Source organism: Asterias rubens, chromosome 1, assembly GCF_902459465.1.
Source record: "Asterias rubens chromosome 1, eAstRub1.3, whole genome shotgun sequence".
Classification (NCBI taxonomy): Eukaryota; Metazoa; Echinodermata; class Asteroidea; order Forcipulatida; family Asteriidae; genus Asterias; species Asterias rubens.
In genome coordinates, this window is record NC_047062.1 from 7,311,347 (window position 1) to 7,337,724 (window position 26,378).

The 26,378-nt window shown below is 37.7% G+C and overlaps 1 protein-coding gene across 1 annotated transcript; it reads left to right on the forward strand.

The window, feature by feature from the left end:
• Nucleotides 1-558: 558 nt before the first annotated feature.
• On the forward strand, nt 559-23,922 carry LOC117296472 (putative N-acetylated-alpha-linked acidic dipeptidase). The gene is made up of 18 exons (XM_033779421.1): nt 559-836; nt 8,033-8,198; nt 9,196-9,342; nt 10,380-10,505; nt 11,199-11,379; nt 12,249-12,339; nt 12,613-12,711; nt 13,212-13,297; nt 13,909-14,028; nt 14,445-14,527; nt 15,810-15,873; nt 16,499-16,566; nt 18,329-18,423; nt 19,844-19,934; nt 20,842-21,103; nt 21,546-21,627; nt 22,364-22,456; nt 23,226-23,922. The coding sequence occupies exons 1-18, from the start codon at nt 595-597 to the stop codon at nt 23,410-23,412; spliced, it is 2,283 nt and encodes a 760-aa protein (XP_033635312.1). The 5' UTR covers nt 559-594; the 3' UTR covers nt 23,413-23,922.
• Nucleotides 23,923-26,378: the final 2,456 nt, after the last annotated feature.

Here is a 26,378-nt window from a genome sequence, read left to right on the forward strand (position 1 = left end):
AAAGACAGACATGGTGAAGCCAACAATGATGAGAATACTAATTGCATAATAATAATAAAACAAATAATAACAAAAATAATAAGAAATCGAGAAATAACAAAAAGGCGTTTGCTGACAACTAAGCAAAAGAAGAATGAGAGTGAGAAAGCAAACTATGTCAAATACTGGGAGAGCGCGTTTTAATCGGCATTGCCAGAAAAATGCAAGAAAAACATTTTTCTCGAAACGTACAAACTCACGACTTGGACTTGCATGTATTTTGCACGTGGTTTACTCTACGCATCAAGGCAACGTCTGCATCGATTGTACCACAAAAGGGGTAGGCAGAGTCAACCCCCCAAACAACTTTCTATATTTTTTAAACATATAAATCGTTATTACAAACAACTACTAAACAAATTGTTTTATTGTTACTAAATAAACATATATACTCTTATGTTTGAAATTTTTTTTAAATTTTATTCCGGTGACTTTAAGTGCTCGCGAAGTTTATATTGGCACCTACCGGCCTCTGTATAGTAGCCTACATACTCTTGGGGAACTTGTGGTATAATAGTATACTCTTGCAACCTTGCTCAGAAAAACACAGTCATTATGGCGAGCGGGAAGGTTGTATTTGCTGTGTCTGTAGTGTTACTAGTAGTGGGACTCGTGGTTGGGATTCTACTTGGACATTACGTGACTGCTCCCGCAGCAGGAGGTAATAAACCCCCGAGCGGGAGTTCCGAACCTACGGTACCAAAGAGCTACCAGGATGCGGTGAGGAAACCGGATTCCAGTATAAGTGGACGGCTTATCAATGGCATAAACCCGGACAAAATCAGAGACAATCTCGAGTGAGTTCAGTATTCATGTTTTTTTTTTAAATTATTGAATGGTTCGACTTCAGACATTTCGATATATTGAAATCAATTTAGGGCCGGACACACCCCGCCTAAACCTTATCTAAAAACTTTCTCCATGTGCGGTTCAACGTTCCTTCTGCAATTTCGTCTCTAGCGAAGCGAAACTCGCAGTCCTATTTACCACCATGGCCACTACCGAATAAAGTTTGAGACGAATTTATGAAGACCGTAGGCTATACCTGAAATGAAATCAAACCACCTTTTTTTTATCAAACTTAAAATTTGTATTTATTTCTGTAAAGCTGTTCCACAAAGTTGATGGGGTATAGCCTTCAAACACGAGTCAAACATTTTGCCAAAAAATGCATGTCTGATTCTTTGCATATATTATAAGAAACGTGAGTTGTTGTCAATTTAATGAGAATGTCAATATTTTTATGGTTATTTTCGTGCTTTATAATGAAAAGGGTAAACCTACAAGCAGCTTCATAAGTTCAGTGAAGCCATTACATGCCATGCTAAGATGGTGGACACTTTAATGAGTGCATTGGATGGGGCCGGGTGTGTATAGACAGTGCACAGGCACAGTTGAACCAAACCTACATCACAAAAACAGCATCAACGGTTCGTTGATTTGCCCATAACGAGGTCAAATTGATGCCAAATAATCGCTTTCAAATTATTCGACACCATTCATATAAAAGGAATCCAACCCACCGTGGGTAAATTCAAGGTCTTTTAAAGCTAATGAAAAAGACACACAATGAAAGGGAACAAAAGTTACTTTGTGAACTCTTTTTGTGTAAAGGTTATTATGCTTCCAAAAAGTTATCCGGTATGAAAAGCTGTCCGATTTCAAAGGCAGTGTATATAATATAGGCATACTTTTAGTATTGTCAAAGACCAGTACTATATCATCACTTGGTCTATCCCATCATTAGCATACAACTTACAAACCTGTGAAAACTTGTGTTCCATTGGCAATCGAAGTTGCAAAAAAAAAAATAATAAAAGAAAAGAAAGCCTTGTTGCATGTGTGCTTTCAGATGCATTAGAAATACTTTGATGCTTGATGCTCTTCTCAGACACAATTCTTTTTGTGAACAAGTTGCTTATTTCAATCTTTAAAAACACATTGAAGGGGGTGCTTAACAATGTTTTGATAATATCACCCTTTGCCAAGTACGTTTTATCGTTTACTGTGGTGCCTATATCCTGCCTAATATACATTCAAGCACTTTACATCCCGTGAGCGAGACTTTAACATGCGCCTTCAAAACGCGAGCAACTATAGTAGTTGTAAATTTAAATTTTCGTGGTTTAAATTCGGAATCGGTTTTTTTTCTGGAGCTGGATCAAGCAATTTCACGAAGGGCTAAAAAGTCCCCTGCAGCCAAAAATGTCTATTTCGAGAAAACCGCGTTTTAAGTTTAGCTAATTTTGAAACTACAAGTTGGTAGACTATTCGAAATTTAATCTTGGAATTTTTTACATGTCAGGGAAGAAGAGATTTTAAATCATACAAATCTGTTTCAATTTTGTCCCTAACATGTTTAATTAATGAGTAATTATTTAATTAACAAAATGTTCTTTTCGTGAAAACGTTAAAAAACATGGTCTGCGTGCAGAACGTCGTGTATAAACTTTTTGGCTGTTCGTGAAAACGCAAAAGCCGGAGCACCCACTTTTGGCACCTTGCCAAGGGATAATTACACGTGGTAGAGCAATACACTTTTCTGCACTTCGTGAAAACGCAATTTTGGGTGGTGCTTATTTTTTGTCCTTTTAAGTTTTTGGCTCGTCGTGAAAACGCAAAAGCCGGCGCGCTCACGATTGGCACTGTGCCAGCTTTACAATCAACGTGGTAAGGTATAACAAAAAATGCCAAAAAGGTTTTTGGCTCTTCGTGAAAACATAATTCCAGGTTCTTGAGGTTTTTGTCATTCATCAAATTAGCGTAATTAGGAAACTACACAATTTTGAGACCTATAACTTTGTAAATAGTTAGATCCCGATCACAATAGTCAAATCCACCAAAAAAATCAAAATCAGTTTTTTATCGAATTTTAAGGTTTTTGGCCCTTCGTGAAATTGGTGACGAAAGACGTTGCTCTTAAAACCAGAGTGAAGCCAAAGGTGCGGTTAGTTCTTTTAAAAATATAAATCTTTGTGGGCAATCCATATCTACTTCTCCATTATAGGTGCTGTTTTTGAGGGGATTGTACTGAAAGCCATTGATGTGGAACACAGGACAAACCAATCGAAGGCAAAGTCGTAAATCTTAATCAATATCAATAGTACACCATTTCGCAACAAGCCATTCATTTTGTTCATTTCAATACCGTTAAAAAGCAGAAAAGTTCTTTTCAGAAACGGTGAGAAGTGTCCCGAATTCCGAAAATCTACTCCGCGGTATGTAGTAGACAAAAATATGAAGCATGAAGCAAGTTTAGATACACACACACGGTGCAACCGCAAAACCAAATATACAGGCCTGTCCGCTGCCTACTTGAATCAAAACTACAGAGAGCATGGCTCCATCGACAATCCACTACTTCCTGAAAAGGTCATCTAGTCTGGGTTAAATCAAATCAAAGTTTTTTTTAGATCGTTTTTAAAGACACAACAAATGAGTTCTTCAGGGGGAGACGTAAAATGTTATGTGGAAGCGTATAATTAGCCCCTTTTGAGGTATGGCGGACACCATAGGAGTTCACTGTTTGGTTTTGGGGTAGGCTACATGCAGACAAATTTACACAAACCCCAATATGAATATTCACCATTATCTGAAATGGAAAATTTCCCTCAAAACTATCAAGGTGCGTTTTGTAACAGCCTTGCGTAAACTTCACTCATTCCAGTGTGTTCTATTTACCAATACCCACACAGTTCAAGATTCAAATATCTTTTTATGCGGGTTTAGTCCGTGTAAGTAGAGATGGGCATGAAGTCACGTAGCAAAGAGGTGTGATAAGATCGAGGTATGATAAAAGGTGGACATGTCAACCAATTTGGACCTCAAGAAAAACAGGGAGACAATACGGAAGATGGAGTTATGAACGAATAATATTGTAGGGGCATTTGTTTTGCAACAGACAGCGCAGGATATATGGAAAAGATAATTATTTTGTGAAGAGGCTTTTACTCCTGCGAGTGAAATAGGCTAAAATAATCTGCCAGATTTTTTCTTTGGGCCTGGTTTCAAAAAGGTCGGACATCTGTTTTCGAAGGAGTCGACTAAAACGGCAGTTAAGTAAAACACATGTCACACGGCAAAAGTCTACACAAATTCAACATGAGCTTGTAACTATTATTCGCATACGTTTGCACAGGGAATGTTTACTCTTTTTTTTTTTTTTTAATGGATAATATTGTATTTGTATTTGTATTTGCACACATTTATTTCATTGCTGCCCAAACTTACACATTTTACAAAGTTTTATAAATATATTCAAATTATGAGTAGTTTACAGTATTTACTAGTATCTTAGGATCTGAAAGTTTACAATGATTTAGATAGTTATACATTAGGAAGCTTTTAAAGTAGGACAACAATTAGGTTAGGGTGAAGCAGAGGCTTTTGTGCCTTAACCTATGGACAGACAAACAACACAAAATACTATACAGAAGAAAGAAAACACAAGACAAACTAGACAAACAGAAAACACAACAGAGGCTAATATATGATGGTGAGTAAGTTAACAATATACTTAAATAAACCTACGAATAAGCATCAAGAAGTTGTTTTTTTAATTTTCTTGTGAATGCAGGAAGAGTGATTGAAGATTGAATTGAGTAACTCAAATTATTCCAAAACATAACGCCACGTTGAACAACACTATTTTGGTATAATGTTGTTCTCTGGCGGGAAACGAACAGGTTTTTCTTGGCAGTGCTACGAGTATAGTGTGAATGGATGTTGGACGTTAGTGTGAAAAGTGAATTAATGCAACTTGGCAATGCGTTATTCATAGCTTTATACATAAATTTACCAAAATTTAGTTGGTAAAGCTCAATAATTTGTAGTAATCTAAGATTACAAAATAATGGAGCCGTATGGTCACGGGCACCAGCATTAGAAATAACACGAACAGCTCGCTTTTGCAAGGTGAGAAGTCTACTGTTTTGTGTTAAGGAACCAATATTGCAGCAACGAGCGTACCAGATGGTATTTTGGGGTTCATTACACTGCTTGCATAAGTCATGTGGGAAATACAAAATGCATTCAACTCATAATGGAAACATTCCAAGCTGCTTAAAGGCAGTGGACACTATTGGTAATTGTCAAAGACTAGCCTTCACAGTTGGTGTACCTCAACATATGTATAAAATAACCAACCTGTGGAAATTTGAGCTCAATCGGTCATCAAAGTTGCGAGATAATAATGAAAGAAGAAAACACCCTAGTCACACGAAGTTGTGTGCGTTTAGATGGTTGATTTCGAGACCTCAAGTTCTAAATCTGAGGTCTCGAAATCAAATTCATGGAAAATTACTTCTTTCTCGAAAACTATGGCACTTCAGAGGGAGCCATTTCTCACAATGTTTTATACCATCAACATCTCCCCATTACTTTTCAACAAAAAAGGTTTTATGCTAATAAATATTTTGAGTAATTACCAATAGTGTCCACTGCCTTTAAGTGACACTCTCTTGACTGTACCGAACAAGGTGGACCTTTTATAGTTCTTAAGGTGACTGATGTGCCATTGGGAGGTAGGGGTTAAACCCTAACATGTGAAGGTAGCCAATAATATTGCTCCACTAAACGTATACAGTATATCTTTTGTGGTTAACGACGAGAGTGATTTTTGTAGTGGGTACCATGGTGTGCTTTGAAGTAAACCAAATTTTTAATTAATGTACAAATAATATTAGTGCATGAGTAGTATCAACCTATTTTCTGCGCCTAAGCTATATAGTGAATACTTGTTTAGGACACTAACAATAAATATGATAAAATGACAAGGTTCCAGAAATGGTAAATGATAATGACGCCAATATCACAAGGTTCCAGAAATGGTAAATGATAATGACGCCAATATCAAACACACTCTGTAACATTCTTCTCATGAGAGAAACCGATTGATTCTGATAGTGAAAAGACCAATGTTTTTTTTAAACGCAGTATCAAACGCTTTTCTACAAAATGGTCCCTCTGTCGGTTACGGATTGGCCGGAAGATGCGTCACGTGAGTAAACCGAACACCGAACGCGCCCATGTTGACTCACTAACCCTGCACGTGGCACAGCCTCACTGCCTTAATGATGTCTGTTACCATGACCAACACAATTGGTGATAACATTACGGAATGTCTGATATCTTTATCAATTACTTATCCATAAGCAATCATTGTTAACCATCTCTTTTCTGTGGCGTTGTCATTCTGTACCAAAAAGCTGTTCCCGCGTTTTCACTGCTTTGGTAGTTTGACATAAATTCTCCAGGCAATCATTGCCAACCGATGTCCGAATGAGCGTTCACCTAGGATGCCAGCTTGGTTGGTGTGTACAAATCCACGTTCACTGGGCCGGTGTCGCATGCAATTATGTCCTCTATGCAATACTGTCCGTAGGAAATTATTGCATATGAAACAATGTCCGACGGACGGTTTTGCATATGCAATCGTGTCCGCCCGGACGCTGCTGCATAATGCAATTATGTCCGCCCGGAAACATTCGCATATGCAGTTGTGTCCGCCCCTGTGCAAAACCGTCCTTGCAGTAAATTAAACACCCTTGGTCGACGGAACACGTTCGCAATTTTTTACATGCTAACTAGGTGCATGTCATGAATGACATGGGAAATGTTCGGCCGTTGGGTATTAATGACATCCGTTGGGTTTTCGCTGCAATCATAAAATACGTGAATATTCATGCTGCATATACGTAGGTTCAGTGCATGCACGCTCGCTAACGCGCGCACATACGTGTACAGTCATGTACTGTCCACCGGACGGTTTTTGAGTAGCCCCGGACACGATTGCATATGCTAAAGTGTCCGGAGCGGACAGTATTGCATGGCGGACACAATTGCATCTGACACCGGCTACGGGCTTCAGTTTACCACGAGCGACGCGGTTTATAATGCTTTTCTTCAAAAGTAGCGGCTTCGTGGTGTGTATGCGCGTCTGGCGCACTCCCCCTATGAACAGGACCAGGGCATAGATATAGAATTAAAATAACTCTATATCTATGGACCAGGGGAATCAAAACCACCAGCGCTTAAAGGAGCACGTTGCCTAGGATCGGACGAGTTGGTCTATAAAAAGCGCTTGTAACCGTTTTTTATAAAATGCATCTGGTTGGAAAGATGTTTTTAAAGTGGAATACAATGATCCACACAAGTTTGCTTCGAAATTGCGTGGTTTTCCTTTTACTGTGCGAACTAACACGTCGGCCATTTATAGACTCCCATAAATGGCCGACCGTGTTAGTCGACGAGGTAAAAGGACAACCGTGCAATTTCGAGGCATGTTTGTGTGGATCATTGTATTTTACTTCAACAACATCTTTCCAACCATATGCTTTTTATAAAAAACTGTTTCAAATGCTTTTCAAAGACCAACTCGACGGATCCAAGGCAACGTGTTCCTTTAATATCCACGGGGAAAAAATGACGGAAACTGCTAGTTCATGCCTAGCCCCAGTGTATACAATAATTGACATGTTGTGTACATACTAGGCCCAATCTGAGATCATCACACAAACATTCCTAGAACTCATTTTCTTCAGATGAGAAGCTTCTTGTCATAATGTGCACAAAAGCTATGTGATGATGTATCAACTCCGTATTATACACTTGACTCCTTACAGATCTTCAAAAGCCGCTCAAGACTCCATCTCTTGCACTTTCATATTCGAATGACATTGTGTGAACTCTTTTGTCTTAAAGGCAGTGGACACTATTGGTAATTACTCAAAATAATTATTGGCATAAAACTTTTCTTGGTGACGAGTAATGGGGAGAGGTTGATGTTATACAACATTGTGAGAAACGGCTCCCTCTGAAGTGCCCTAGTGCCATTACCAATAGTGTCCACTGCCTTTAAATTTGTGTTTTCATATACTTTGATGGCGCCGCGGAACAGGCAATTAGAGTGATGGCGCTCTGCAAATGCTTGATTATTTTCTTAAGAAGTACACCACAAACATAATAATATATATATTTCTTTTGTGTGCTGCAGATATCTATCTGCGAAGTCACATGTAGCTGGCAGTGCGGTCAGTCTAGAACAGGCAAAATGGATACGAGATTCATGGTTGGAGCAAGGGCTGGACAAGGCCGAGTTGACAAACTACAATGTTTTACTCTCTTATCCACCGGAGAAGAACGACTCTCAACAAAACAGGGTTGGAACCGTTGAAATTTTGTTTAAGATTCATATAGAACGTAGCTGTGACAACTACTGCTTTTATCGTATCATTGCAAAAACTGGGGTGTTAGATTTCCTTTTCCTGGGATCTATATAATATATGATTACACCAACGTGGTGTAAGTTATTCCCCGTAATATCGTTGGTGAAATTAACACCACGTCGGTGTTGTCACATAATACCAAGATAATAAATTTGACATCCATGTTTTTGCAGTGTAGGTCTGCATGATTCAAACCTCAAAAATCAACTTAAGGAAGTTGTCTGGCATTGTAGGATTATACTTGTCAAGCCAAATAACAAAATGCTTTCCATTGAGTCAAGAGCGACACCAATTTTACCAATCACTTCGGTGATGATTCACCACAGAGTATAGACTTTTGCGGGTAAGGGGGATCTGTAGCCAAATATACTGGGGATAAGAGATCTCAATAGATTTGTATCACACTCGTACAGATCCGTGGATGTAAAATACTCACGACTGTTAAGATACAAGAAAGAGTAAAGTGATGCTCAAAAATGGTTTTCTCAATTTGGAAACCTTGATTAAGTTTCAATTATAGATGTTGGAACCTTAGTTTTTACCTTCTACAAATAAACATGTATATAGGGTCCTACTAATTTCCTAACATTTATAGAAACTTCTACCATTATTAAAATTTTTCACATTATTTCTTAAGAAAACGAGCATTAATTTGTTTTTCATGGTTTAGTTGTACTTTATTCCGTTTATGTTTACGTTTACGTTGGTTTAATCAGCAGGATCCATAAGATTGGACGTAAAGCTATAAAGGGTGGCTTGTTTTTTTCCTAGATTGAACTGTTGACGTCATCTGGAGGTGCTGTTGAGTTTACCACTCAGTTACGAGAACCCCCTCTGGATCCAGATACTGATACCCCAGTGGAAGATCCTGACATCTTGGCACCATTCAATTCTCACTAACACCAATCCTTCCTTCTTGCTATCCATGTAGATTGAACTATTGACGTCATCCGGAGGTGCTGTTGAGTTTACCACTCAGTTACGGGAACCCCCCCTGGACCCAGATACAGACACCCCAGTGGGAGATCCGGACATCTTGGCACCATTCAATGCATACTCAGGAAGTGGTGAAATTGAGGTACAGTGTGTACTTCAAAAACCAAGATTTATACATTTTTGATTGTTGAAATCATGGCACTTTGTATGTAATTCACTTTTTCTCTCCGAAGTGCAATATCTGGGGATATCAAGGTCATTGATAGACAGGACCGTTCCACTTAAAAGGGGGACCAGGGGTCCTAGGCAATGCTAAGAAATAGGACTGGTCCTAAGTTAGGATGAGTTACTGGTCCTAACTTAGGACTGGTCCTACCTCTTAGCCTTGAACACCCAGCAAAGGACTACCTTTGTGAAATCCACCCCAGGTCACAGAAATGAGGAACAACATTTTTACTCAAATACTCTATTCACAAATTGTAGAGACAAACAAATACAGACCTAAGCAGATCTAAACACTCTGTCAATGCGGGCAATCTATTCTTTAATTCGGGCTTCTAGATGTCCTAATTACAGCTTGTGCTATTTTCTGAGATTTCCAACACCCCAACCCCACCCCGACATTAAAACTGTCGACCTTTACTTTGTGCCAGAAACCATGCAGTAGAGCCTTCCTGCATGTTGTGTAATTCTTGTGGTTAAAATTGGCCCTTAATGATAATCAAGCTATTGCACTGTTTCTAATTGAGGAAAACCGAATTGATTGTAGACATTTCGTTGATTTCTTTTTAATTCGTTCATACTTCCCTGACTCAGCTGAAGAATATTTAGGGGGAAACACACACACACAACAAAACCCACAAATAAACATTGTATACTGTTTAATTTTGCTTGGAAACACATATCAGTTTGCTATTGACACACTATAATCAAAACATCAGATGGAATATTTGGTTTATCTTGCAAGGTTTGTCTTTGAAGAAAACATTTAATTGAATAATGTATCCACTTTGGATTTGGACCCATAGTGTGTCTGGACAATTGTTTAATTTTGGGGGCAGATTTCACAAAAAGCTAAGGTTTGTCTTAATGTTAAGCTAAGTGTGATGTCCAATATACATCTCATCTTAAGATAAATCGTGAAATCGAGCTCTGGTTCAACTTCCTCTTTTTTTTCAGGGAGATCTTGTGTATGTGAACTACGGTCGGGTTGAAGACTTCCATAAGTTAGAAAGAGAACTTAACATAAGTGTCATCGGTAAAATATGTATTGCTCGCTATGGAAAGATTTTCAGGGGAACAAAGGTGAGACGGGTACTAGACTGTTGAATGCAGTCTATATTAAAGTTGGTATTTATTTGTAATCTTGTTGTTTTTTACCTTGTAAATTCAAGTGTAATTTAGCCTTTGGCTACAAATATTTGAATAAAATACCTTGAATTGAATTGAATTATTTACACAGTAAGTTAATGAGAATAAGTATTAAAAAGGATTGCGTCAAATGAGAGCACTCTCTTTTGGGAGCAACATGCTTATAAAACAAGGCTTTTTGACATATAAAAAAATGGTGGATCTGCGAAGCCAATTGCCCTGCCTGTAAGAACTTAACTCATGCTGTAGCACAAAACAATTTTCTACCGTTACCGGCCAACAAACATCCGGGTCAGAGATGTCCAGGATCCAGGTCACGTGGGGCCTGACCCATTTCTGGGTAAGTTTCGGGACTCAGAATGCCCCAGTATCAAACAATCACATAATCAAGGTACATCATTACATTTTAAACCATTTTCTGGGTCAGCCTGACCCGGAAATGGGTCAGGCTCCCGTTGACCTCTGACCCGGGATCGAGAGTGAGGATTTACATTTTGCGATTGGTTTCCTATACTAGTTTTGCTTAGCTGAAACGGTTGACTAACACGAAGCCCTGCTAATTTTTTAGTTGGCATTGGGTCCAGGTCCTGTTGATTTTCCTGATGCAGGCTCTTCTTTTCTTCCCAGGCTGCTTTTGCAGAGAAATCTGGTTGTCTTGGGTTGATTCTTTACAGCGATCCATTAGATTATACAGTAGCAGGGGAACCCGTGTATCCAGATGGTATCTACCTACCAGGAACTGGAACACAAAGAGGCACACTTATGTCTGGTACTGGTGACCCCTTGACCCCTGGATACCCTGCCATTGGTAAGATCCAGAGACTAGAGTAGCCGTAATTGTTTTAAAGGCACTGGATACCATTGGTAATTAGTCAAACTATTTGTTAGCATTAAAACCTATTTGGTGATAACGAGCAATGGAGAGCCGTTGATAGTATAAAACATTGTGAGAAACGGCTCCCTCTGAAGTAACATAGTTTTCCAGAAAAAAAAGTAATTTTCAGTTAAAATATTTGAATTTGAATGTGAGACCTCAGAGTTAGAAACTAGTCCCGAAATCAAGCAGCTGAAAGCACACAACTTTGTGTGACAAGGGTGTTTTTTTCTTCCATTATTATCTCGCAATTTCGACGACAAATTGAGTTCAAATATTCAGGTTTGATATTTTGTACATAATTATGTTGAGATACACCAAGTAAGAAGACTGATCTTTGATAATTACCAATAGTGTCCAGCAGTCGATTTCACAAAACGCTAGGATTAATAACTCGAGTTGGGATGAGTAACCCGTCCTAACTTAGGATGGGTTTAATGCGTCCTAACGTCTACTGAACTCGTCCAATAAGATGAATCCTAAGTTAGGAAGAGTTTGGTGAAATCGACGGCTGTGTCCTTAAGTAGTTGTCCGACTTTAAAGAGCTCGGTACCCAGATGCAACGTGGAATTGGTTATCATTTGAACAATCGTCAAATGTGATAAAAATTGACGAGTTATCATCAGATGAAGTGGGGTATAATGGAGGATGTGGGAAGGGTCTAGTGGAAGCTCTCGCCTAAAGGTTTAAATGGCATTTCCAGCCGCTATCAGAGCTGAGCATTCTCTCTGTAAATTTGGCCCATGAACTCCTTCATTACAATGTTTTTATCACAAGTCAATTATTTTTGCAATCATTGATAGATTCTGCATACCGTACCCCGATAAATGAGACCAATCTACCCAACATTCCGGTTCATCCCATAGGGTACAATGATGCTGCACATTTCCTCGGGTAAGTTGTATTTATACAGTTTACTCCGAGTTCTTTTCTGTTTCCTATTATCTTCTTCACTCAAGTAATCTTTTTAATATTGTTTTCAAAGAAGTACACATACAAATGTTTAATGTGTTTTAATTGTAAACCAAATTCCTTAAGTCTTTGACAATTTTATTTAGTAAAATAAGCCAAAATTGAATTTAAATTTAAATTCTGTATATACACACGTACACATAGATAAGTTTAGCAAAATACCCAGGCCTTCAATTTGTTTACTTTCCCCCAAAGGATTATGGGTGGTGAAGAAACAAGTGCAGACTGGGCAGGGAGCATATCTAATGTCACCTACAGGTATGGACCTGGATTCAATGCTACAAACCAAGACAAGTAAGTACACATTAAAACTATCACAGAGCTACCTCTAAAGACAAGTGTCACTCTTAAATCTCCTTGGTTAGAACCAGGTTCTAAATCCAATGGAACCAGAAATGGCTCAGGCTGACCTTGACACTGGTCCAGATTTGGACTTTTAATGAGATCCTGTATAAGTTTGACCAATTTCTTGGACATTTTAACACAGATTCCGAAGCAAAATGTTTCGAAGTATTATTATTATTGTTAAGTATTTTGTTATCAATGTTTTCACGATGCACTTCTGCTTAATGGATAGCATTGCTGTTACCACCCCCCCAGCTCCCCATTATGGGGTATGAATTAGACATGGGGGTATGGAATAGACAGTCAGTCAAATCATGCTATTCCTAACACAAACAGCTATAACAAAACAATCACAGTCAATGTTTTTCAGACCTAACATTACTCGTATCAGTTTGTGTCATAAAACTGGTAGTTTTTTTTTAATGATTTTTGTTCTCAATATTTTGCAGGAAAGTGGCGATGAGGATTTTCACCGAGAACCGAATGGCTAACGCCTACAACACCATCGGGACAATCAGAGGCAGTGTTGAACCAGGTTTCGTTGCGTGCTTACCTCTTTCTGTTATTCCCCTTTTCATCTTGATAGTGCGCTGGCACCTTTCATAACTTGATTAACTTGTGAAGGTCTTACTTTACTTATCTTGTTATTACTGTTGAGAACTATAGAATGTATTACTTCCAAATCTTAAAGAATTTATAAAGTGACAAGGTGCAACATGGGGAACTGGAACTCTATGTTTTTGTTGGAAGGTAAAATAATCACAGGCGCCATTTCAGCAAGCAAATGTTTTAAACATTGTGCAAAGTAGCGATGAGGACTTTTACCGAACAAAATATGGCTGATTTCTACACCATCAGGAGGCAGTGTTGGCAAATGTATTGATGTGGTCATTGCTTGCAGTGAACTATTGTTGCATCAACAGAGTTGCTTGCTGAAATGGTGCACATTACATTTGCAGCCCGAGTTCCACATCAATTGCACTCTCGGTCCTCTATAATATTTGGGCACTTCAAACCCTGATGCCACAACGTGTCTAAATTTCCCAAGAAATTATCATAACCAAAATTATCTTCGTAATGGGCTCAAAGACGAAAATTAAAGCTCTTTAACATAAATATTTTTATGATGTTTCCTTGATGTCTTAGATCGTTATGTGATTATTGGCAACCATCGTGATGCGTGGGGATATGGTGCCGTGGATCCGTCCAGCGGTACAGCCTGTATGATGGAAATCAGTCGTATCTTTGGCTCCTTCGTGAAGGATGGTCAGTTTGATTAATAAACCTAGTCAGTTTCCCTTGTGGTTTGTTACATGATATTTGAAATACCACTTTAGAGGGAGCCGTTTCTCACAATGTTTTATAATATCAACCTCTCCCCATAACTTGTTACCAAGTGAGGTTTTATGCTTATAATTGTTTTGAGTAATTACCAATAGTGTCCACTGCCTTTAAATATATTGAGTCTCGACGTTTCGATATTATATGCTCATCTTAATATAAGGTGAACATGGCGATAAGTTCACGGTATAGTTACATTTGACTTTGAAGCTTATATCCTTTTGAAATGGAGGGTTTGAATGTGGCCTTTTCTATAAAACCTATGCATTTTAAAGTCTAGTCCTTCATAAAATTATGACCAAATGTACTCGAATATTTTTTTAAACGTTGGTTTATGTCAGGTTGGAGACCAAGACGCACCATCATGTTTGCCAGTTGGGGAGCTGAGGAGTATGGGCTCATTGGATCAAATGAATGGGTTGAGGTATTACAAATTATTGCCTATTCTTTTTTGTCTGTAGTTAGTTGGTGATGATATTCACTTTGATATCAGTCTCACAAACAACGCCAGTTTGACAAACATCTTGCTTTTGCAGCCGAAGTGAGTGTTTCTTTCGTGGCTGTATTATTCGGTTTGCAAGTTGTGTACTTTCTGTGTAGGTTTTTTGTTGTTTAACTTGGCTTGCTATAATTATATTCCACTACCACGGAGTAGACTTCTGAATGTTGGAAGAGTGAGTTCTGAAAACAACTTCCGCGAGTATAATTTGGTGTTTCCCCAACACAGATAATTAATGAATAATGAATAATGTTTTATTGTCACTTGTAAACATGAATAATGAATAATGTTTTATTGTCACTTGTAAAAAAAACAAAATGTTAGTACAGTGAAATGCGTTTTGGTTTTACGTGTCTAAAAAAGAAGTGTTATATAAAAATACACACTAAAAATTTACCATTTATACACAAATACATCGAATATATAATATAAACATTTATGAGAAGTATTACAATATACAGGCGAAATACGAAAGATAAATAGGATAAACACAGATGTATGAAAGCCCAATATACTCTGTACTTTCCCGAGTTCTGTCCTGAAAAAATTAATTTCTATCTTGGGAGTTAGAAATCGCTGGGAATTCGGCCTGGTGGATCGAGTTATTAACTTCACCTTTTATTTATTGGTCCCAACGCTATCCTACTTGATCAATCCTTTCTCTGTGCTATGTCAAAGGACCATGGTTCCTCAGCTCACACATGTTTTTGGATATTTGGCACCCAGATGCTCCTATCATGATCAAAAATATTGTCTGACCAGTGCAACAAATGCTGGTTGGTTTTGTAGAATAATTGTATCTCCCAGAAGAGAGTCTTGTGTAAAAACGTTGGCGCCATGTGTGTTCGGTATTAAGGTTTAAAGTGGCACATTGCCTTTGGACCGGGTGCTTTTAGCTATACAAGAAGGAATCGTTTTGGAAAAATAATAATATGGTTAGAATGATATTTTCATAATTATTCACGTAAATGTTCCTTTAAATTGTGTTTGTTTCGTGTAATTTCATTGCAGAACATGTTTTTTAAACCAAGGACCGTAGGCATATGTTCTGTTAGTTATACTTCTAGAGTAACATTTAAAAACGATTATAGGAGAAATTTCAAACAGCATTTTCAACATAAATGCACGTACCGTATAAGCGTTTTTTAGACACTTTAATTTTTTGGCAGCAATTATGGATTTTTTTTTAATCTGATTGCTTTTACAGGAATATATTCAAAAACTAGGAGGCAGAGCTGTGGCATATCTCAATGTAGACACTGCTGTAATAGGTAAGGAGAAATCTGAAAAAGGGTCAGATTGTCCCTTGTTGATGAAGAAAACATGCGTTGGAAAGATGTGATAAAGGCACAAGCTTTCTTGCAGAAACTGACAGAATCTACAAAGTATTCCATCTCGTGATAAGATTTCATAAGAGATGTTTATATTGTATCAAATGTGTATCTCGTTTTCTGTGTGGATAAACCTCCCTACAGAAATGATTAATCATTGTTGTTTCCCTTCTTGGTCCCACGCTACTTCCAGCACATGCCTTCAATGCCATTAGTGTTGATTATATTTGTTCAGGATCTGAACTTGTACCCAGTGTTTCACCAGTGTGAACTATTTCCTATTTTATGCCAATACCATTATGCACTGTGCCTCTTGATGTACCGGGTGTCATGGGACATATGAACGTGACCATTAATCATGTATAATGTTCGCCCTTTGATTCGTCTGCCCTAATTGGCTACCAGTATGGGGAACAATGGGATCAAAACGATTGGGACTAATTATCTAATTTTTGTAAGTGTTGGTTCTTCCACACACATTATGTAAAACTGATTTCAAGTTCAATAACATCAAGCATGGTAACCATTGTTTGTTTGTTTGTTTGTTTGTTTGTTAATCAAATAGGTACTTACATCCTTGGGGCTTTCGGAACGCCAAACTTGCACAAAACAATCTATCAGGCTGCTCAGAAGGTAATATCGACTAAAACTGACAACACAAATTACAGGCAGTGGACACTAAATCATGTGAACTGGACCCCATACCTACTGATCTTTTAAAAAAGTGTATTGATCATCATGAAACACAATCTAAATTATCCTGTATATGCTGATGACACTCAGTTATATTTCTCTTTTAAACCATCAAAAATTTCTGCTGTTGAGAGCATTAATCGTATTGAAACATGTGTTTCTGAAATTCGTGTTTGGATGCAGGACAACTTCCTTAAGCTAAATGATTACAAGACAGAATTTCTTATACTCGGTTCACGGCAACAACTTTCTAAAATGACTATTCCCCACATTAATATTGGTGACTCTGAAGTCACCGCTGTTACAAAAGCTCGCAATCTTGGTGTTATATTCGACTCTTCCATGACACTTAGTTCACATATTTCTAGTATTTCACGCTCTACAACATTTCATATCCGTAATATAGGCAAAGTCAGGAAATATTTGACACAAAATGCAACTGAGCAGATAGTCCACTCTGTTGTAGTTTTTAGACTGGATATGTGCAATTCACTTCTATATGGCCTTCCTTGTACTCAAATTGAACGTCTTCAACGTATTCAAAACTATGCTGCTCGTGTTATTACCTTAACTAAAAAGTCCTGCCATATAACGCCGATTTTAAAAGAATTACACTGGTTACCAGTAAGCAGTAGGATTAAGTATAAACTTTTGCTTTTCGTGTATAAATCGCTCACCAGTAATGCCCCTGCATATATTGATGATCTTCTCAGCTCATACAATCCTCCTCGAAAACTCCAGTCTTATAATTCGAGCCTCCTTCTTGAGCCCATTTCCAAACATTCATGGGGAGACCGATCTTTTTCACATGCTGCCCCTCGTCTATGGAACAAACTGCCTGCACTAGTAAAATCATCCGTTTCTTTGACCCAATTTAAAAAACAACTGAAAACACATCTCTTCAAACAGGCATTTGATTCAATGGTTTAATTATTGTTATTTTTGTTACCTTTTAGGATGTTTTTTCTTAAATATTGCATTTGTATTATTGTATTCTAAACCACATGTTCTAGATTTCTCTCAACTTAGGTTTACATTTTAATTTGTGTTGTTGTTATTGTATATTAATTAATTAATTGCTATTTAATGCTAATTTTAGCGCCATGAGCACTTCTGTGGATTTGTGCGCTTTATAAGTTTTCATTATTATTATTATTATTATTATTGGTAATTGTCAAAGACTAGCCTTCACAGTTGGTGTATCTCAAACTATGCATAAAATAACTAACCTGTGAAAACTTGAGCTAAATCGGTCATCGAAGTTGCAAAATAATAATGAAAGAAAAAAAAAACCACCCTTATAACACGAAGTTGTGTGCGTTTAGATGGTTGATTTCGAGACCTCAAGTTCTAAATCTGAGGTCTCGAAATCAAATTCGTGGAAAATTACTTCTTTCTCAAAAACTATGTCACTTCAGAGGGAGCCGTTTCTCACAATGTTTTATACTGTCAACCTCTCCCCATTACTAGTCACCAAGAAAGGTTTTATGCTAACAATTATTTTGAGTAATTACCAATAGTGTCCACTGCCTTTAACCACTAAACATAATATGAAATGCATTGACGCATTGACGTCATCACACCCCCATACCGTGTTACACGGGGCAATATTTCCAGGCTACTTGGAGGCAACCAACTCGAATTTAGTCATGTGCAAAATGTCCATAATCTGTTTTAAGTATTAATTTGTTGTTCGTTTAAGATTCCTGACCCGAACCCAGAGGGCACACGCATGACCGTTTATGACACGTGGAAAGAGAGAGACTTCTTTGGTAATACCATCGATGGAAATCCAACGTAAGTAACTCAAATGAAGAAGTTAAAGGTGTTGAATACAGAATTGGTGAGGATACATAGCGCAAATGTTTAATTTTTATGTGATCAACATCATCATCATCATCATCATCATCATCATCATCATTTTGGCAAAGACTGGGGCCGTTGCCTCCTCGTCCTCAAATTGTAATAGGGGCGCACTCCTGGAGTTGCAGCCATATTACCTGGGCCCAATTTCATAGCGCTGCTAAGCACAAGCAATTTGCTTAGCATGAAATTTCTCCCTTGATAAAAATAGGAATGCCAACCAAATTTCCACGTGATTTTCAGGATAAGCAAACAACAGCTGCATCCAGTGTAAGAACCAACATGCAACAAATGGAGTTTGGTTGGTAATCCTGTTTTTATCAAGGAAGAAATTTCATGCTTAGCAAAGTTTTGTGCTTAGCAGCTCTATGAAATTGGACCCTGGTCTCTTTTAATCGCTGCTCTTCTCAGTTCTCTTACGCCTCATATATCATTCCACTTTGTGTGACTGTCTATCCAGCGCAGCTCAGGGCGGCCTCTGCCTCGAATTGTATATGTAGGCAGACCATCTATAACTGCGTCGGTATCCATGTCGCATTACATGATAAGCGCACCACTTTTCCTTCCGAAGTTTGATTAATAAGTTCATGCTAGAACATTTTTTGTGTGTGAAACATTTCCCTCTGAAATTGAATCATATTGGCAAAAGCCCTAAAAAGAAAAGCAAAAGCTGACTTTGGTTGTAACGACCAACGTTAAGGACAACGTGTTTTACATGAAGAATAATTTTGTATGGTTTTCACTAATGACAACAAATAGTTTTCACAGTTGTGTTATTGCATGTATGTGGTTGATCGCCAAAACATTTAACATTCTGGAACTACTTTGTCAGCTCTATACCAATCCCGAATACCTTTCACCACCACATGCTAAGTTAATTGATTACGTGTATTTCACACTTATGTACCCTTGCGGACTCATCATATAGGCCCCCTAATGGAGTTATTCTTGAAACGCCTTAATCGAAAGGATACAAAGCTCTTTTAAAATAAAAATTGAACAAATATGGTCACGAGGATGAGGATTTGGCAATATTGCACCAAGTTTTGTACGATACCTCCCCACTCGTATACACAATATAGGCAATAGCCACACCCTACTAATTTCCATAATGTCCTTTAATGTCCGATTCTTAAATTGTGACATCAGGAGATTAACTTGACAGTAATTTAGTTTAAATATTTTCAAAAATTCATCAGGGTTGTTACTTTTTTGTTTTTCTCAGATGTGCACGTATATGTTTTCTTTATCGTACTTATTTTTTTAATTTGCATTTTTACATGTGAAATTAATTAATGAAATTCAATTAAATCATTCCCCCCTCTGTTGGTCCCCCCCCCCCCTCTACTCTCAGTGTTGGCGATCTTGGATCAGGCAGTGATTATGCATCTTTCCTTCAGCTTGCTGGTATCTCAGCAATCGACCTCAGATACACTTTTGATCGGGTAGGAATTAACAGTAATAATCAGGTGCATTTACAGCACAATGGAAGTTATATCTAAAAGCTGTTTTACTCTTCTTTGACGGTCCCCTATGTCAAACATGCATACTTGACCCCTTAATTTTGTTTCCCTTAACATGTATTTCCTTTGAATGACAGTAAAGTTAGTTTGAAACTGCACATTGGACGTTCACGTCACTGCAAATGTCGACTTTCTGATTTCCGATATTGGGCATGGGACATTCACTTTTACATTCACATTCACGTTATCTGTACAGAGGTATGTGAATGTCAAAATGTCCAATAGCAATTCCAATTTGATGACATTCCCTTTACAAACGTTTTACAAACAACATATTCATAAGTCAGTAGCAGTAGTGGAGCACACATATGTGATCTGTGCTCCAATACTGCTAATATGCCACTTCATCGGGGTGTGACACTTCATGCTATATATAATTATTAGTTAACTTGTCAACAGACATACGTTTTAATTGTTGAATTTCCCTTGTTGAGGAAGCTTTGTTAAAATGGTTGTCGTTTTTTTTTTTTTTAAGATATCCATGCTAGGAGATTCATGGATATGAATTGGATGAAAGAGAACACCTGTTGTAATTAAGCCTTTTAATTTTGGTGACTTAAATGTTTGGGATTGTCGTCCAAAACCTGTCAATATTCTACCAAGATACTAGCTTGAATTCTTATTAAAGGCAAAAGCAACACCATTTTGTGTAGATGTGTTTTGCTTGCTTGGAAGTTATACAGCTTCATTTATTCACCACCAACAACAATTAATAAACCATTATTCATACATTATGTATTGCTGTTGTGTTGATGTTTTAGCATTCAACTGCTCTTTTTTTTAAATTTGTTTATTGTGATATTTTTTGTTTGTTTTTCGCCGTTTAAAGATTAGTACTCCGATTCCTGCCTTCTACCCATTATACCACTCCGTCTATGAGACCTTCACGTTGGTGGACAGATACCTCGATCCTGGTTTTAAGTATCACAAAGCAATGTCGCAGCTTATGGGAGAGATTGCTCGTAACTTAGCAGAGTCTATCCTACTCCCTATGGATGTTGGGGTGTATGCTGAATACGTCAAGGGATATTATGAGAGTCTCCGCCAGGGAAACATTGGCCAAAGACTCACCCAAGAAGGAATTTCACTGGGTAATTTTCTTACCTCTAGAAATTCTTTTCAGCTATTGTGTGAACCTCATTCACTTCTTTTTAAAAATCGTAAAGGGAAAACTAAAAATTCCGTAAAGTTTTTGGAAAAAAAAGAGTAAAACATTGTTTTATATTAAATTTAAATGCTGGCCAAAAGCTGCCATAAATCAAGTATTTTGTTTAATAGCTCGAAAAATTAGTTTCAGTTCATTAACTTATTCACAAATTTAGGTTGAGTCACCAGCAAGTGATTGTTTCACTGGTTCTAATGAGTAGTGGTTGCAATCACACAGTGAGTGTTTAACAAAGCTTCGATGAGTAGTTGCACTCAACAAACGAGTGATTTAGGTTTGGTTGAGTAGCTGTCATCAATTGAATGTTTGCAAGAGTAGATGAGCAGCTATAAAATGAAAGATTAAAGTATTTTTGGGGTTCATTTCAGCTGATATGCAGGATGCTGTGAATGAGTTATCTGAGGCTGCTAATGCATTTGTACGGAGAGTTGACGCAGCTGACAGGACTGAGTATGATTGTCATTTTATTGATACTATTCTCTAAACCCCGTATAGTTCATATAGTAAAGGTCATACCTCATTAGGCCATATATGTATCTAGGTTATAACTATAAACCGTGCACTTAGTTCGTTAAAAGATCATGGGACTATCTCATTATATTTCAGGGTCATATCTGGAATATACTTGAGTAGGTCATTACAAGGTCATTTCTCATTATTTATCAGTGTCACATATTGGGATACAGATCCATGATTTCTCGTTATAAGGTCATATTTATTGCTTTTTATCTTAAATTGTACTTGCACACAATGATTAGCTCATTAAGGTCATATCTCATTATTTATCAAGGTCATATTTTGGGATAGGCCCTACTGACACATGATTTCTCATTAAAAGGTCATACCTCAATGTTAATTACAGCGAATTATTTACAAGGTTATATCTCATTATTAAGTTTATCTGAAATAACCCGGATACAAAATGTCATGACATCAATGTCATGTCTAACTATCTCATGGGATACTCACACAACACATTATATAATTGATTACAATTACACTTTAAAGTTGGGAGCAAGGTCAAGTCAGTTTAGTCCAAGTGGTTGGGAGTGTTTACCCACATGTTTTACCTCAAACTGTCAAAAGCACCAAGTTTTCTGCCTAAACCAAGCGTAATTGCTCATCATGTGTTTTTAGAGAAAACAGTAAAAAAAACCACTAAATTCATACTTTTTTCTTTATACAGTGTTCTCCAGGTGCGAATGTTGAATGACCAAATGCACAGGTTCGAGAGAGCCTTTGTTGACCCTCAAGGTCTTCCGGGTCGCCCCTTTGTCAGGTAAGTGATCTGTCACGGATGATATTAAATGTTTCCTTGTCATTTGATTACTTTTTAAAGCAATTGCCACTTTTTAAATTAGCAACACGAGTAGGACTGCATGGTTAAAATGTGTAGTTTTGTTTGTTTAGTTAATAATTCTATTTCCATGTACCTTGCTTATAGTGATGTGTTTTACATTCGTAACTTTTCTTCTTAACCATCTAAGATGTGTTTGGTTTTACTCACATTTTCTAAATATTTTTTATTGCACCGTAGTTTACTTTTTTACTCTTACTGATTGTTTACAGGGCCCTTACAAATGTACAACAGTTTAGACTGACAAGGCTACCTTGTCCAAATCAAACTGCAAATACATAACTACAGGAGTAATGGTTGAGAAAATATTAGAACTGCGTAGTTTTGGTTGTACTGAAAAGAACTGGCGGTATTAAGCAACTTATACAATTTCGATCAGTATATGCATTTTCAGGAATGAAAATAGAGGCACACAAAACACTTTGATCAACTCTTCAAGTTGATAATAAGCCACCCTTTTAAATCAATCCAATCAATTCAATTCAATTAAGCATTTCTTTTGCAAAATAAGCTTACAAGTATAAGAAAAGAACATGAAAATTTAAAAACAATTCCTCAAACCATCATAGCGCATAATAAATTAGAGAACAAAAATGACACAATATTTGTTTTCCTTCTTCTTCTAAAAGAAAGGATTGTTTAGCGAATTAGTCATTTTACAAACTGAAATTTATCTCTAATTCTTTCCCAGACATATTGTGTTTGCGCCAAGCAGCAGGGATGCCTACTCTAACGACAAATTCCCTGGCATTGTAGACACCATGTTCGACATCGACAAGAATCCAGACCCTGAGAAATGGAATCATGTCAAAAAGCAGTTATCTGTTGCCATCTTCACCATCAAATCAGCAGCAAGTGTTCTACTGGAAGTGGCTTAATTTTTCAACAAGGTTTTTCCCCAACTTTATTGCCTCAAAACATTCGTAAAACAATATCCTAGAAAGTTTTCGGTTAAGATTCTGATTAACAGTAACAAAACAAAAGCATCAAAGCAGTGATATAATATTTGAAAGGGATATTTTTTCGGGGGTTGATTTCTCAAAGGAAAGATAGTCCTAACTTTGGACTAGTTCTTGGAGTTATTGAAAACTTGTGGCTAGTGCATAAGAACGAGTAGACCAACTCGTCCTAACTCGAGATAAGAGTAGTCTTAATTGTTTGTGAAATCTACCACTGATCCGTATGTATTTGTACCAATGTCAATAAGTATTTCTGATTATGACTGAGATATAACTTTCATTTGATGTACACTCATGTATTGCTTTTACAGTTTTTTAAGAATTACGAAATGGGTGTTGTGAATTTTTTAATCAAGTCAAATATATCTGTCTACGTAGTATACGACTTTAGAAACCTACTATTATGCAAATAAATGTTACTTTATAACAGTTCTCCATTTCCTGTCTTCTTCTTGTAATCATGAATTTTCTAAACTTGTTTTGATTGACTTTTAAATAAAGATTTTTGTGATTTCAAAAACTGTTTAAATTATTTAGTCTCGATGAGCACTTTCTTTTATCCCTTGTCTATAACATATCAATTCCGCAAACATTTCTGTGGGATCCTGTGAACAACATAATTAGTTGTGGGTTTTTTGAAGAGTAAATAAACAATACAACTGGACGCACCCAACTACCTCGTGGATGGAATGCCTCCATCTTCAATTTGAGCTAATTAGTATAAATTAAACCATGGCCACTTAACAAAATGAACTTGGCTTGCTAATTAATAGGTCGTGTGGGAATTCTGTTTCCGCAAAACTGTTTCCGCAAAAAAATGTGGACTTGGGACCTAAAGTGATAGTTAATTTAAGCTTTTTTTTATATATTTTTTATTGTTAATGACAAGGGGAATTGTTCATTAAGTTAGTGATGCTCCAGTAAAGACTCGTATGAAGCGATGTTCTGTTTTCGTATAATCTGCATATTCGTCGCCATGGTGGAAAACTTTTTGGGGTGGTTTCAGATTCTTGCCGACTGTGTTAACCAGATTTCAAACTCAAAGTCAATCATGTTTGTTTATTAGTTGGGTTTTTGGTGGTGTTTCTTTTTTTTTATGTCAGTCTGAAAGCCTTATAAAGCGCCCTCTTGTGGTCATATGCGAGCTCGAGGCAAAAACAACGTGTTTTTGGTTTCTATACCCTAAATTTAAAACAAATTAAACCCCTTTGGATGAGGATGCTACAACTTTTTTGAGAGGTTCACAAAATTCTGGCATAACTTAAGTTTTTCTAAAGTCTAGTTATCAAAATATTTGATAAGGAAAAAGGTCATGGCAAAAAAGGCGATGATGGTCATAAATTTGTATAGGGCCTGAAGGCGGAGATATGGATGTGCAACAGTACGCCACATTGATTTTGAGACACAAAAAATAAATAATTTTGGTTCGATTTTACAAAGAGATCGATCCAACTGTGAATCACTAGCAAACTGTGATACCGAAACACACACCACTACAGTAACAACTCATCTTCGATGAACCTTAGTGTGAAACCACAGCCATCATGTACATGGACGTGATACAAAATTCACTTGAAACGTACACCAACGACCGCAAGGTCCAACCGATATCAACTTCACATTCGTTTTAAGTTCCTCATCTCTGCTGAGGAATTCCTTTCGAGGGAACATCGTTCTAGAGCATAGTTTTTGCTGATAATCAGAAGATTTCCTGTGGCCACCTGTAATTCCATCCCAAGGCGTCCGAAGGAGTCAACTTAAGTAACACAACTCGCGCCCGTATTTCATCCCCTTCCAATTAACGGGAATAATATCAAAATCCCACGGGATTAGACCTAAAGTAAGTGAATCTATTCTGCTCCCTGATTAAAAAAAACTCCGGACTGGATTTCGAGTGAAAGGCAGAAGACGTGGGGGACAAAATTCCCGCGGGTTTACTGCTCTTGAGCTCACAGCCGACGCTTCTGTTGGTCATTCGTCCTGATTAAAGTTCCACCGTAGTGTGACCCGAGCAAGGCCGTGACCGAGGGATAAACCAGTCGCAGTTTGCTGACCTTCTCTTTACCATAGATGAAATTGAACCATCCACAGTACTTCGAACGTTTTCATAAGTTAATATTCACGATTCGTACCCCCCAAATCGAAAATGTTTACAGAAGAACTCACGAATGGGGTACGCTAATCATGAATATTCACGTGTACTAATACGAGCAACACGACCGAAATCATACTAACCTTAATTAATAGTTACGCGGGTTTGCGATTTTGGAAACAAATCTTGAATGTTTACGTTAATATTTACGTCAAAATGTTCAATGTCCCTTTTAAGCTAGACTTGTGGACAAGTCGTTAATGGTCTCTCGCGGCGGTGAGATAGTCGAGTTGAGGCGGTGCTCTCGCGAGATCACTGCTCTCGCGCGAACTGCTGGTTGCCCGACTGCTACTCCCCGTTAAATGGGACCGTAGTTGTGAGAGCAGTAGCCTCGGGGCGAGACGGGTGACGCTATCACCGCGACAGACTTTTAACGACTTGTCCACAAGTCTACTTTTAAGCCGATGTCTGATGCAATTGTGTCCGCCATGCAATACTGTCCGCTCCGGACACTTTTGCATATGCAATCGTGTCCGGGGCTATGCAAATACCGTCCGGTGGACATGTACATGACTGTACATGTAATATGTGCACTGAACCTACGTATTATGCAGAATATTCATGTATTTTATGATTGCAGCGAATACCCAACGGCCGAACATTTCCCATGTCATAGATGCACTTAGCTTGTAAAAAGGCGAACGTGTTCCGTCGACCAAGGCTTTTAATTTACTGCAAGGACGTTTTTGCACGGGGCGGACACAACTGCATATGCAAATGTGTCCGGGCGGAC